The sequence below is a fragment of the Ictalurus punctatus genome, chromosome 21 (genome assembly GCF_001660625.3).
Source record: "Ictalurus punctatus breed USDA103 chromosome 21, Coco_2.0, whole genome shotgun sequence".
NCBI classification, from domain to species: Eukaryota; Metazoa; Chordata; class Actinopteri; order Siluriformes; family Ictaluridae; genus Ictalurus; species Ictalurus punctatus.
In genome coordinates, this window is record NC_030436.2 from 20,949,767 (window position 1) to 20,963,793 (window position 14,027).

Genomic DNA, 14,027 nt, shown 5'->3' on the forward strand with positions numbered 1-14,027 from the left:
TCTCTCTCTTTATTCCCTCTCTCTATTCTCTCTCTCTATTCTCCCTCTTTATTCTCTCTCTTTATTCTCTCTCTTTATTCCCTCTCTCTATTCTCTCTCTATTCTCTCTCTATTCTCTCTCTATTCTCTCTCTCTATTCTCTCTCTATTCTCTCTCTATTCTCTCTCTATTCTCTCTCTATTCTCTCTCTGTTCCCTCTCTTGAAGTTAATAAGACAAGCAGAGTTATAAAATCGGAGCTTGTTCCGTGTGTCAGTGAGAAACAGAAAAGAAGTGTAAACTCCTCTGTCCTGAAGATGAGGGAAAACTTTCCCTCTGACTGTTACACAGCGCTGACACTGGAGACTCCTTCCACACACGTTACATAAACATCTCCTCACAGAAAACTGTCCCTGTGAGTGCGCTGTTGCTATAGAAACGATTAGGTGTTAGAACGAGTGCATTAATATAAAGCTGTGATTTGAGCTGCGCTGCTGTCGGAGCTGCTGTTACAGAGAACTAATCAACACCTCCTGACCAATCAGAACGCAGTATTCAGCAGCAGTGTGTGTAGTAATGTATTATGATATAATCAGAGGATGAAGCAGGCGCAGACTCACCACCTCCCACTGCGTCTGCGCAGGCATGCATGAGTCACAGTGCACCAGAGACTCAGTGGACTGGGGGAAGGTGTTGGGTACACTATAACTGAAACACTGTCCCAAACACGCTCTACACACACACACACACACACACACACACACACACACACACACACACACACACACACATATTTAAACAAACATTTATCCTGTTGCACTGATTATTTTTGATGGCAGTCAGAGCCTAATGTGTAATGTGTATAAAGTGTGTGTGTGTGTGTGTGGGTGTGGGTGTGTGAGTGTGTGTGTGTGCGTGCACTGACCTGTTTTGGATGGACTGAGACACACACCCCGTGTGCCCCACTATCTGTGTGATGTTCTTGGCCTCACACCAGGCGCTCTTATCAGGGAACAGCGCCAGGCGGTTAATGTGTGCAGGCGGCGCTGCTGAACACACAGCCAACAGGACACAGCCAATCAGCAGCATGGCTGCACCTGGAGGGGGCGGAGTCATAATGAGATGCAGTAAGGTCACTATGTTGTGCGCCAAGTAAGGGCTGTGTGCACATGTCTACCAGGGACACATTCCATATCCTTTATATAAGTGCACTACATGGGGGCTGTACTAATGACACATACAGCCTGTTTAGTGCACTACACTTAGTGTGAAATAATGCAGTATACTGATCCTATATTGTGCATGAAATACTAACTTTTACACTTGTGCACTTTGTGTAGTGCACCACAGAGTCGTTTAGCATTACGCTCCCTGTTCCCTAAACAGTGCATTAACTTAACTCCATATAAACACTTAGCTCATGAAATAAGGGCCCTACGCCCTCTGTAGTGCACTACATGTACAATACGGGGCCATTTACTAGGATTTAACCTCCAGTGACCTCTATAAGTGCACTACTGACAAACTGACTGAAATACTGCCGCGTTCTACGCCCTTCTAGTGCAGGAGATTTCCAACAGACACAACAGAGTTCAGGTCTTCAACAGTTTTTCCAGTTGCACTACAAAAGAGTGCCGTTTACACTCGATGTAGTGCACATCATGCCTGACTACATCTCCTGACACCGAACTACGTCTCCCGACGCCGACCTACGTCTCCCGACGCCGAACTACGTCTCCCGACGCCGAACTACGTCTCCCGACGCCGACCTACGTCTCCCGACGCCGACCTACGTCTCCCGACGCCGACCTACGTCTCCCGACGCCGAACTACATCTCCCGACGCCGACCTACATCTCCCGACGCCGAACTACATCTCCCGACGCCGACCTACATCTCCCGACGCCGACCTACATCTCCCGACGCCGAACTACATCTCCCGACGCCGACCTACATCTCCCGACGCCGAACTACATCTCCCGACGCCGACCTACATCTCCCGACGCCGAACTACATCTCCCGACGCCGACCTACATCTCCCGACGCCGACCTACATCTCCCGACGCCGACCTACATCTCCCGACGCCGAACTACATCTCCCGACGCCGACCTACATCTCCCGACGCCGAACTACATCTCCCGACGCCGACCTACATCTCCTGACACTACATCTCCTGACGCCGAACTACATCTCCCGACGCCGAACTACATCTCCCGACGCCGACCTACATCTCCCGACGCCGAACTACATCTCCCGACGCCGAACTACATCTCCCGACGCCGAACTACATCTCCCGACGCCGAACTACATCTCCCGACGCCGACCTACATCTCCCGACGCCGAACTACATCTCCCGACGCCGAACTACATCTCCCGACGCCCGCCTACATCTCCCGACGCCGACCTACATCTCCCGACGCCGACCTACATCTCCCGACGCCGAACTACATCTCCCGACGCCGAACTACATCTCCCGACGCCGAACTACATCTCCCGACGCCGACCTACATCTCCCGACGCCGAACTACATCTCCCGACGCCGACCTACATCTCCCGACGCCGAACTACATCTCCCGACGCCGACCTACATCTCCCGACGCCGAACTACATCTCCCGACGCCGACCTACATCTCCTGACACTACATCTCCTGACGCCGAACTACATCTCCCGACGCCGAACTACATCTCCCGACGCCGACCTACATCTCCCGACGCCGAACTACATCTCCCGACGCCGAACTACATCTCCCGACGCCGAACTACATCTCCCGACACCGAACTACATCTCCTGACACTACATCTCCTGACACCGAACTACATCTCCCGACACCGAACTACATCTCCCGACACCGAACTACATCTCCCGACACCGAACTACATCTCCCGACACCGAACTACATCTCCTGACACTACATCTCCTGACACCGAACTACATCTCCTGACACCGACCTACATCTCCTGACACTACATCTCCTGACACCGAACTACATCTCCTGACACCGAACTACATCTCCCGACACTACATCTCCTGACACCGAACTACATCTCCTGACACCGACCTACATCTCCTGACACTACATCTCCTGACACCGAACTACATCTCCTGACACTACATCTCCTGACACCGAACTACATCTCCTGACACCGACCTACATCTCCTGACACTACATCTCCTGACACCGAACTACATCTCCTGACACTACATCTCCCGACACCGAACTACATCTCCTGACACTACATCTCCTGACACCGAACTACATCTCCCGACACCGACCTACATCTCCTGACACTACATCTCCCGACACCGAACTACATCTCCTGACACTACATCTCCTGACACCGAACTACATCTCCTGACACCGAACTACATCTCCTGACACCGAACTACATCTCCTGACACTACATCTCCTGACGCCGAACTACATCTCCCGACACCGAACTACATCTCCCGACACCGAACTACATCTCCCGACACCGAACTACATCTCCCGACACCGAACTACATCTCCTGACACCGAACTACATCTCCCGACACCGAACTACATCTCCCGACACCGAACTACATCTCCTGACACCGAACTACATCTCCTGACACTACATCTCCTGACACCGACCTACATCTCCTGACACTACATCTCCTGACACCGAACTACATCTCCTGACACCGAACTACATCTCCCGACACTACATCTCCTGACACCGAACTACATCTCCTGACACCGACCTACATCTCCTGACACTACATCTCCTGACACCGAACTACATCTCCTGACACTACATCTCCTGACACCGAACTACATCTCCTGACACCGACCTACATCTCCTGACACTACATCTCCTGACACCGAACTACATCTCCTGACACTACATCTCCCGACACCGAACTACATCTCCTGACACTACATCTCCTGACACCGAACTACATCTCCCGACACCGACCTACATCTCCTGACACTACATCTCCCGACACCGAACTACATCTCCTGACACTACATCTCCTGACACCGAACTACATCTCCTGACACCGAACTACATCTCCTGACACCGAACTACATCTCCTGACACTACATCTCCTGACGCCGAACTACATCTCCCGACACCGAACTACATCTCCCGACACCGAACTACATCTCCCGACACCGAACTACATCTCCCGACACCGAACTACATCTCCTGACACCGAACTACATCTCCCGACACCGAACTACATCTCCCGACACCGAACTACATCTCCTGACACCGAACTACATCTCCTGACACTACATCTCCTGACACCGAACTACATCTCCTGACACTACATCTCCTGACACTACATCTCCTGACACTACATCTCCCGACACCGACCTACATCTCCCGACACCGACCTACATCTCCTGACACTACATCTCCTGACACCGAACTACATCTCCTGACACTACATCTCCCGACACCGAACTACATCTCCCGACACCCACCTACATCTCCCGACACCGACCTACATCTCCTGACACTACATCTCCTGACACCGAACTACATCTCCTGACACCGAACTACATCTCCTGACACTACATCTCCTGACACCGAACTACATCTCCCGACACCGAACTACATCTCCCGACGCCGACCTACATCTCCCGACGCCGACCTACATCTCCCGACGCCGAACTACATCTCCCGACACGACCTACATCTCCCGACGCCGACCTACATCTCCCGACGCCGACCTACATCTCCCGACGCCGAACTACATCTCCCGACGCCGACCTACATCTCCCGACGCCGAACTACATCTCCCGACGCCGACCTACATCTCCCGACACCGAACTACATCTCCCGACGCCGACCTACATCTCCCGACGCCGAACTACATCTCCCGACGCCGACCTACATCTCCCGACACCGAACTACATCTCCTGACTGATACGCTGCAGTGTCACACACAAGCCCAGTCTCATCACATCATTAAATGGATATATATAAATATATATAAATATACAATATAAAAGAGAAGGCAGTTTCTGGTCCTGCTCTCTCTGAGGTACAGTATAATGATTAAATGTGATGTGTGTTGTGTATAAAAAGATGTTTTAATGTGTTTTATATGTTCATGTTGCTATCAGTTTGTGAAGAGCAGTTTCAGTAGACCGACTAGGCCTTTAATTCTACTAATTATTCGGAATTATTGTGAGAGTTTTACTTCCTTAAAGTGGAGTCACTGGGTAAAAAAGGTTATGAATACCTGCTTTAATATCCATATACTCGACATAATATACACCTCACACACACGAGGGATACACTCGTACGTTTAAAATCGATATCCTGAACTGATATGTTTCTATAAAGCTGCTTTGGGACAACGTCGGTTGTTAAAAGCGCTGTACACATCACACTGAAGTGAAGTGAAGTGAAGTGAATGGCGTTGTAGACTCCGTGCTAATCGCTAGTTCATTAGCCAGTGCAGGATGAGTGCAGTGTAACTGAGCTCAGCGGAGCTACGTGTAGAGCGTTTACTCGTTTCTCCACCCTGCGTAGTGCACTACATGTCGAGCTGGAGTTCATGTTCCAGGCCTTCGTGTTTGTGTTGGGTATAGCGTGTGTGTAGCTCGGTATTGAACAGGTCATAACAGGAAACCTGCAGAGAGATTTGGCTTTCGGTCTCTGATTTGTTCCAGAACAGATGAAGTATCGCCTGAAGAAACACACAGACTCCGTTCCAATGGAAACTTCACAAAGGCCATGTGAGAGCTCTAAAAAATACCTCTTTATAAAACTATTATTCTGACGTGTGTGTGTGTGTGTGTGTGTGTGTGTGTGTGTGTGTGTGTGTGTGTGTGTGTGTGTGTGTGTATAACAGCTCTGTTGTTCAGGGCGGTTTTGCTCCAGTGGTGTGTCACAGATTCAGAGAGTTTTAATGAGCTTCAGAGAGCTCACATGGCCGACACGGAGAGGTACAAAGAGAGAGAGACAGAGAGAGAGAGAGAGAGAGAGAGAGAGAGAGAGAGAGAGAGAGAGAGAGAGAGAGAGACAGAGAGAGAGAGAGAGAGAGAGAGAGAGAGAGAGAGACAGAGAGAGAGAGAGACAGAGAGAGAGAGACAGAGAGAGAGAGAGACAGAGAGAGAGAGAGAGAGAGAGAGAGAGAGAGAGGGGGACAGAGAGAGAGAGAGAGAGAGAGAGACAGAGAGAGACAGAGTGAGAGACAGAGAGAGACAGAGAGAGAGAGAGACAGAGAGAGAGAGAGACAGAGACAGAGAGAGAGAGACAGAGAGAGAGAGAGAGAGAGAGAGACAGAGAGAGAGAGAGAGAGAGAGAGAGACAGAGAGAGAGAGAGAGAGAGACAGAGAGAGACAGAGAGAGAGAGAGAGAGAGAGAGAGAGACAGAGAGAGAGAGAGAGAGAGAGAGAGAGACAGAGAGAGAGAGAGACTCCACCTGACTCCAATAAAGCAGAACACACCACAGCTTATCAACATGTCTCCAAAATGTCTTCAGCACGTCCCCCGAGGACTGTATGTTTAACTGAGGAGACACTAAACGCTCGGCACTCGTCTTTCTTTTCCTTCCAAGACACAAGCGGCGTGTCAGTAACTGGCCCCGAGCCTCGCTTCAGCTAAATAACATTCCTCTCTGATTCAATATTCCTGTCCAGAGTGGACGTGGCCCGCGGGACGCTGCAGGAGAAACGGAGACGAGCTGGGAGGAGAGGAAAGATCTGACTCGCGGATTCGATGGGAGGAACGAATGCTTTAATGCCTGGCGAAGTCGTGCAAGTTTGGGCTAAAAGGACCTAGAGATATAATCAGATCTCTCTCTCTCTCACACACACACACACACACACACACACACACACACACACACCCTGGTGTTCTTCAGCACACTTGGGTGTACAGATAGATCTGGAGGTGTAACTTTACACCTCTGCCAGCAGGAACTCCTCCAGAAGAACCAGAAAGGAGCTGAAACTCTGAACAGACTTTCTCTTCTTCGCTTTGTAATGGAGGCATTGTTTATAAACCTCACACTGCAGCCCCGCATCCAGTCCACCGAGCTCATGACACACTTACACTGACGATTCTTTCCCAGAGCTGCAGAAACAGCGGGCTGTGTGAATCTGCTCTGTGGAGGAGAAGAGAAGCAGCAGACAGAGAAAGTGAAGGTGACGTACCGATCAGAGCCGCAGCTCGCAGTCACACAGTCCGGGACACCGCGGAAGCGCCGCTACAGCCGCGGGACGCTGAGCACGTCGGGGATGAAGATGATGAAGATGATGAAGATGATGAAGATGAAGATGATGAAGATGATGAAGATGATCACACGCAGTAGAGAGTAAAAAAAGCGCTCGGACTCTTCCAGTGAAGAGAGAAAGCAGCGCGGCGGCAGTAACGGTAACTCTATCTGACTCTCTCCGGTAGATCCTCCCCCCTCCCTCCCCGCCCTCACCCTCACCCCTCTCTCTCTCTCTCTCTCTCTCTCTCTCTCTCTCTCTCAGCACACGAACATGGACAACTTCTCTTTCTTTCTTTTTACAAGCGTACACTCACTTTCTCACTGACACCCTGTTAATGACACACACGCACACGCACGTGCACGTGTTTGGGGGAGATGTTTATGTAATATGTAGCGTGTATGGAAGGAGTCTCCAGTGTCAGCGCTGTGTAACAGTCAGAAGAAAGTTACAGGAAGTAATCAGTGGATCATCACACCACCCGGCTGCTGTTTCTTTCCTCACTGGGGCCCTGTTTTATTCCTTACATAAAACCGGCAGTGTGATGTCATAATGTCATATCAGCCTGTTTCTATGGTTACCGCTACTAACACACACACACACACACACACACACACACACACACACACACACACACACACACACACACACACACACACACACACACACACACACACACACGCACACACACACACACACAGGTTTAGAACATTGAGAAGTGTGTGAGTGTGACCGTAGGAAAACACGGCCGGAGTTACACACGGCTCTTCCTCACACCAGCTCCGGGTTCGGTTCCCACTTGGACTGTAGAGAACCGATAAGCACGCTGTGATGTGGAACCGTGTGGGTTCTGTGGGTTCTGTGGGTTCTGTAACTCCACCCTGAAACCTGCCAGCTTTTTATGTCAGATCTGTTTTTCATTACCAGCATTAAATGAAATTTCAGCTGGATATTAAACCCCCAGGCCTCTGATGTGAAGGGTCTGAACCTAAAACCTCATGGTTCAGGTTAGAGTCACCTTCCAGACCTTTCTTTTAAACAGAACTTCTAAAGAGAAGCAGGAGAGTGCTTCCATAAAACACTGATGGATTTTCCACACAGCGGTGTTTCCGAGCCCGTATTTCCAAGCCTGTGTTTCCGAGCCCGTGTTTCCAAGCGTATTTCAGAGCGTGTTTCCAAGCCCATGTTACCAAGCGTGTTTCCGAACGGTTTTCCGAGCGCGTTTCCGAGCCCGTGTTTCCGAGCGCGTTTCCGAGCGCGTTTCCGAGCCCGCGTTTCCGAGCGCGTTTCCGAGCCCGTGTTTCCGAGCGCGTTTCCGAGCCCGTGTTTCAGCGCGACACAGAGTCAGCAGGTGCTGCGCCGGATCTCTCGTCGCTCTGCTGCATGGAGGGAACGAGACCCTTGTTCAACACGTTGAGATTTCAGTGGGACTACGTTTATGTTACAACCTGGCTCTCATACCTGTGGTGCAGAGTGGGATTTAACCTCATAATCCTGTGCTCTTACACTCACATGCGAAACTTTCAGGATCAAAACATTTCATGGAGCGTCTATGGAAGTGTTTTACTGCAGAATACGGTCGTAAGGTGTAAAAGTGCGCATCTTTAATCTGAGACAAGTGTTTCATCCACATGTTTTAAGGGAAGTGTCGAGTACGGAGGCGTGGACGCTGGAAGCTACCCCAGTTAGCAAGGTGCTAAGTGTATGATAGTAATCGTAATCATTAACAGTGTGGGGGAATTTCACATCTTCTCTGGGATTTGAACCCACAACCTGGTGGTTATTGGGTAACAGTAAACTCCTGCTCACTCGCACACCTTCAGATATGTAAACTTTCCTGCTGCGAACGCAGAAACACGGTTTTTCCTTGTGGCCGCCACTCAGAACCTGTCAGAACTTCAGCAGGACCTGGGGTTTGTCTCGGTGAGGCTGAGGAACGATCCAGCGAGTGAGTGAAGAGTGTGTGAAGCCGCCTACACACGTCCTTCAGAGAAAACACCAGAATGTTTTCCTTCGTCTGTTCGGCTTCCCGGAGATTTTACTGCTACGCCGTTTGATTTGGAAAGGTTTTGGACTTCAGAGAGAACTCGAGTTCTGGAATCCTAACCTGGGGTTTCTGTGGTTTTGTAGTTTGTGTTTGAACAAACCGACCCTCAGCTCTGTTTAGACAGCGTTTTCCTCTCAGACAAACTGAGAGCAGATCTGGAGGAGGTTTTAAACGCCCGGGACTGGAGACGAAACTGAGGACCAGAGACACTGCCTTCATTTAGGTTTATTTTTATTCGTTCCTTTTAATGATCCTGCGATAATTTAATGACGTCAGGGCGGTGTGATGAGGCAGAGTTACTGCTATTCACTCTGAAGTTGATTATTATCTTCTAACAGCACGTCTCCGAGTGTTTTATTCCTCTTACACCACAACACTTTACCAACAACCAGAAATGTGTCACGTATTAATGCCCACAGACACATTTACTGACGGGGAAACGAGTGACTTCCTGTTCTCACTTACCTTACAGCAGCTATAAACACTCATCCCCCACCATCCTCTCTGTTCTCTCTCTGTATTCCCTCTCTCTTTATTCTCTCTCTCTATTCTCTCTCTCTATTCTCCCTCTATTCTCTCTCTCTTTATTCTCTCTCTCTATTCTCTCTCTCTTTATTCTCTCTATATATTCTCTCTTTATTCTCTCTCTTCACGTTAATAAAACAGAACGGCAGTTTGTTACGTGTGTTAGTGTGAAACTGTAAAGAAGTGCAAACTCCTCCGTCCTCAAGACGTCTGAAAACTTCTTCAGAAGTTCCAGCTTCACCTCTGTTACACAGCACTGACACTGGAGACTCCTTCCGTACACGTTACATAAACACATTTCTCCTCACAGAAAACTTCACCACATCACGAACACCTTCAGTCCAGAGTGCAAGAGCAGCACGATATTATTACTCCATGTTTATCTCTTACTGATGTCCAGCTGGTGAATGAGCCGTTCTTTTGATTTGATTCTTTTCGATGAATCGGACCAACTGATTCACAAACCCATCTGCCTCAAGGTGTGTGTGTGTGTGTGGTGTTTATGCGGTGTTAGTGAGTTCTAGTACAGTTCTAAAGATTTAACCTCTGAGCAGCGAGTCCCGACTGGCAAAATCGAAACAAGCCGATAACACACACACGTTCAACCCATAAATTTTCCCTGAAGGTGTGTGTGTGTGTGTGTGTGTGTTTTTATTCTGTGCTTGGTGATTTCAGATGAGGCCTACAGGAGTGTGTGTGTGTGTGTGTGTGTGTGTGAGTCTCACCTGTTAATAATAAGTTGTGAGCCTCAGCCCATAATAGGCATTCTAGAACATTCCCAACATTCTGCAGCACCAGGAGGTGCGCACACACACACACACACACACACACACACACACACACACACAAAGCAATGAGACTAAATACACTCCCAACTCGTCATGGCCACATGATGGTTATACTCTGTTCCAGTCCTGAGGTGTGTTAGTGTGTTAGAGTGTGAGTGTGAGTGTGTGTGTGTGTGTGTGTGTGTGTGTGTGTGTGTGTGTGTGTGTGTGTGTGTGTGTGTGTGTGTGTGTGTGTGTGTGTGGAGTCTGGAGAGCAGCTGTGTGTATGTGCGTGCCTGCTCTGTGTTAACCCGAGTTAGCATTGTGGGTGTATTAGCAGCATTAGTGCTGACATGCACAGCCCACATTACTGTAACAGCACTCATTACTGACTAATAATCCCAATTACACACACACACACACACACACACACACACACACACACACACACACACACTTCCCTTCATCTCCCAGCTGCAGTGTTTATCCTCTATATCACTCCCTTCATCTTTCTGTCTCTTTTCCTCTTGGTCTTCTTTCATTTATTTTTGGCATTTTCTTTCTCACTCCCTGTCTCACTGTCTGCTGTCTGTCTCACTCCCTGTCTCACTGTCTGTCTCACTCCCTGTCTCACTGTCTGCTGTCTGTCTCACTCCCTGTCTGTCTCACTGTCTGTTGTCTATCTCACTCCCTGTCTGCCTCACTGTCTGTTGTCTATCTCACTCCCTGTCTGTCTCACTGTCTGTTGTCTATCTCACTCCCTGTCTGTCTCACTGTCTGCTGTCTGTCTCACTCCCTGTCTGTCTCACTGTCTGCTGTCTGTCTCACTCCCTGTCTCAATGTCTGTTGTCTGTCTCACTCCCTGTCTGTCTCACTGTCTCTTGTCTGTCTCACTCCCTGTCTCACTGTCTGTTGTCTGTCTCACTCCCTGTCTGTCTCAATGTCTGTTGTCTGTCTCACTCCCTGTCTGTCTCACTGTCTCTTGTCTGTCTCACTCCCTGTCTGTCTCACTCCCTGTCTCACTGTCTGTTGTCTGTCTCACTCCCTGTCTGTTGTCTGTCTCACTCCCTGTCTGTCTCACTGTCTGTTGTCTGTCTCACTGTCTGTTGTCTGTCTCACTCCCTGTCTGTCTCACTCCCTGTCTGTCTCACTCCCTGTCTGTCTCACTCCCTGTCTGTTGTCTGTCTCACTCCCTGTTGTCTGTCTCTCTCCCTGTCCCTTAGGGCTGCAGGTGCTGATCCTGGCTTCCATTTACAAAACAGCAGGAGGTGAACAACTCTCCTACTCATTAACTCTCTCTCTCTCTCTCTCTCTCTCTCTCTCTCTCTCTCACACACACTCACACACACACACACACACACTTTTACATGCATAAAATCACACACATACACAGAGGTAAAAAGTCAAACACACTTCTGTTTGCATTATTTCAACTTTATTAAAGATTCTGTCACACACACACACAGAGCCTGGAGACAACTGTCAAACACAGTAGAACAGGAGACGGGACTCATCTACTGATCCTGAGAGAGAGAGAGAGAGACAGAGAGAGAGAGAGACAGAGAGACAGAGACAGACACAGAGAGAGAGAGAGAGAGACAGAGAGAGAGAGAGACAGAGAGAGAGAGAGACAGAGAGAGAGAGAGAGAGACAGAGAGAGAGAGACAGAGAGAGAGAGAGAGAGAGAGAGACAGAGAGAGAGAGACAGAGAGAGAGAGAGACAGAGAGAGAGAAACAGAGAGAGAGAGAGACAGAGAGAGAGAGATTGGTAAAAAAACAACAACAGTTTGTTAAAGACACTAATTGTAGATTCATTTTTGTTTGTACTTAAGTGTGTGTCTATGTGTGTGTGTATATATATATACACACACACACACACACACACACACACACACACATATACACACAGTATCTCACAGAAGTGAGTGCACCCCTCACATGTGTGTAAATATGTGATGATATCTTGTCATGTGACGCACTGAAGAAATGACACTGTGCTACAGTGTAAAGTAGTGAGTGTACAGCTTGTGTAACAGTGTCAATGTGCCGTCCCCTCAAAATAACTCAACACACAGACATTAATGTCCAAACCGCTGGCAACAAAAGTGAGTACACCCCTAAGTGAAAATGTGAATGGGGAGCAGGTGTGTTAAATTTGGTGTCATCGCTCTCACACTCCCTCATACTGGTCACTGGAAGTTCAACATGGCACCTCATGGCAAAGAACTCTCTGAGGATCTGAAAAAAAGAGTTGTTGCTCTACATAAAGATGGCCTAGGCTATAAGAAGATTGCCAAGACCCTGACACTGAGCTGCAGCACGGTGGCCAAGACCATACAGCGGTTTCACAGGACAGGTTCGACTCAGAACAGGCCTCGCCATGGTCGACCAAAGAAGTTGAGTGCACGTGCTCAGCGTCATATCCAGAGGCTGTGTTTGGGAAATAGACGTATGAGTGCAGCCAGCAGTGCTGCAGAGGTTGAAGGGGGGGGGGGTCAGCCTGTCAGTGCTCAGACCATACGCCGCACACGGCATCAAACTGGTCTGCATGGCTGTCGTCCCAGAAGGAAGCCTCTTCTAAAGATGATGCACAAGAAAGCCCACAAACAGTTTGCTGAAGACAAGCAGAATAAGGACATGGATTACTGGAACCAGGTCCTGTGGTCTGATGAGACCAAGATCAACTTATTTGGTTCAGATGGTGTCAAGCGTGTGTGGGGAAACCAGGTGAGGAGTACAAAGACAAGTGTGTCTTGCCTACAGTCAAGCATGGTGGTGGGAGTGTGATGGTCTGGGGCTGCATGAGTGCTGCGGCACTGGGGAGCTACAGTTCACTGAGGGAACCATGAATGCCAACATGTATGTATGTGTATGTGTGGGTGTATATATATATATATGTATGTATGTATGTATGTATGTATGTATGTATGTAGGTATGTATGTGTGTATGTGTGTGTGTGTGTGTGTGTGTGTGTGTGTGTGTGTGTGTGTGTGTGTGTGTATATGTGTGTGTTACCTTCACCATGTGTCCAGGTAGCAGGTACGGTGAACTGAAGTCGTGTTTGCAGTTGGAACACGCCATGCCCATCCCCATTCCTGCTCCAAACACTATGGGCCATACACGTCCTACACACACACACACTTTATCAGCACTTTACAGTGTGTGTGTGTGTGTGTGTGTGTGTGTGTGTGTGTGTGTGTGTGTGTGTGTGTGTGAGAGAGAGAGAGAGAGAGAAGTATAACTCACGTTTGAAGAGCAGGACAGAGAACAGAGTGCCAACGCTGAGCCCCGTGACTGAGAGAGAGAGAGCGAGAGAGGGGGGGATTAGATACTGCATCACACACACACACACACATACACACACACACACACACACACACACACACACACACACACACACACACAGGTATGAGGCCCAGGCTGCCTGTTTAGGTACGTCTCTTATACCAAAGTTCAGGGGAGCCCTGATGTGACCTTTGACCTCTGAACTGCTGAATAGCACCTGCTAAC

The 14,027-nt window shown here is 49.1% G+C and overlaps 2 protein-coding genes and 1 long non-coding RNA gene across 3 annotated transcripts in view; 1 reads left to right on the forward strand and 2 right to left on the reverse strand.

Moving 5' to 3' along the window:
- The window catches only part of nbl1 (NBL1, DAN family BMP antagonist), a 10,014-nt gene extending 2,690 nt beyond the window's left edge, over positions 1–7,324 (reverse strand). Inside the window, exons 1-3 of the mRNA XM_017496660.3 lie at positions 7,118–7,324; positions 904–1,075; positions 599–710 (exon numbers count right to left, since the gene is read on the reverse strand). Of these exons, the coding sequence (XP_017352149.2) occupies positions 599–710; positions 904–1,067 (276 nt within the window). The 5' untranslated portion in view covers positions 1,068–1,075; positions 7,118–7,324. The remainder of the gene's footprint in view (positions 1–598; positions 711–903; positions 1,076–7,117) is intronic.
- Positions 7,225–13,631, forward strand: LOC128628914 (uncharacterized). The gene is made up of 2 exons (XR_008393173.1): positions 7,225–7,337; positions 11,740–13,631. It is a non-coding gene; the product is annotated as an uncharacterized LOC128628914 (long non-coding RNA).
- LOC128628913 (MICOS complex subunit MIC10) lies at positions 11,930–13,811 on the reverse strand (the record flags this gene model as incomplete). The annotated part of the gene is given in 3 exon segments (XM_053674081.1): positions 11,930–12,039; positions 13,533–13,642; positions 13,764–13,811. Coding segments are annotated over 3 exon segments (167 nt in total), but the record flags the coding sequence as incomplete, so codon positions are not given.
- Between the last annotated feature and the right edge of the window lie 216 nt (positions 13,812–14,027).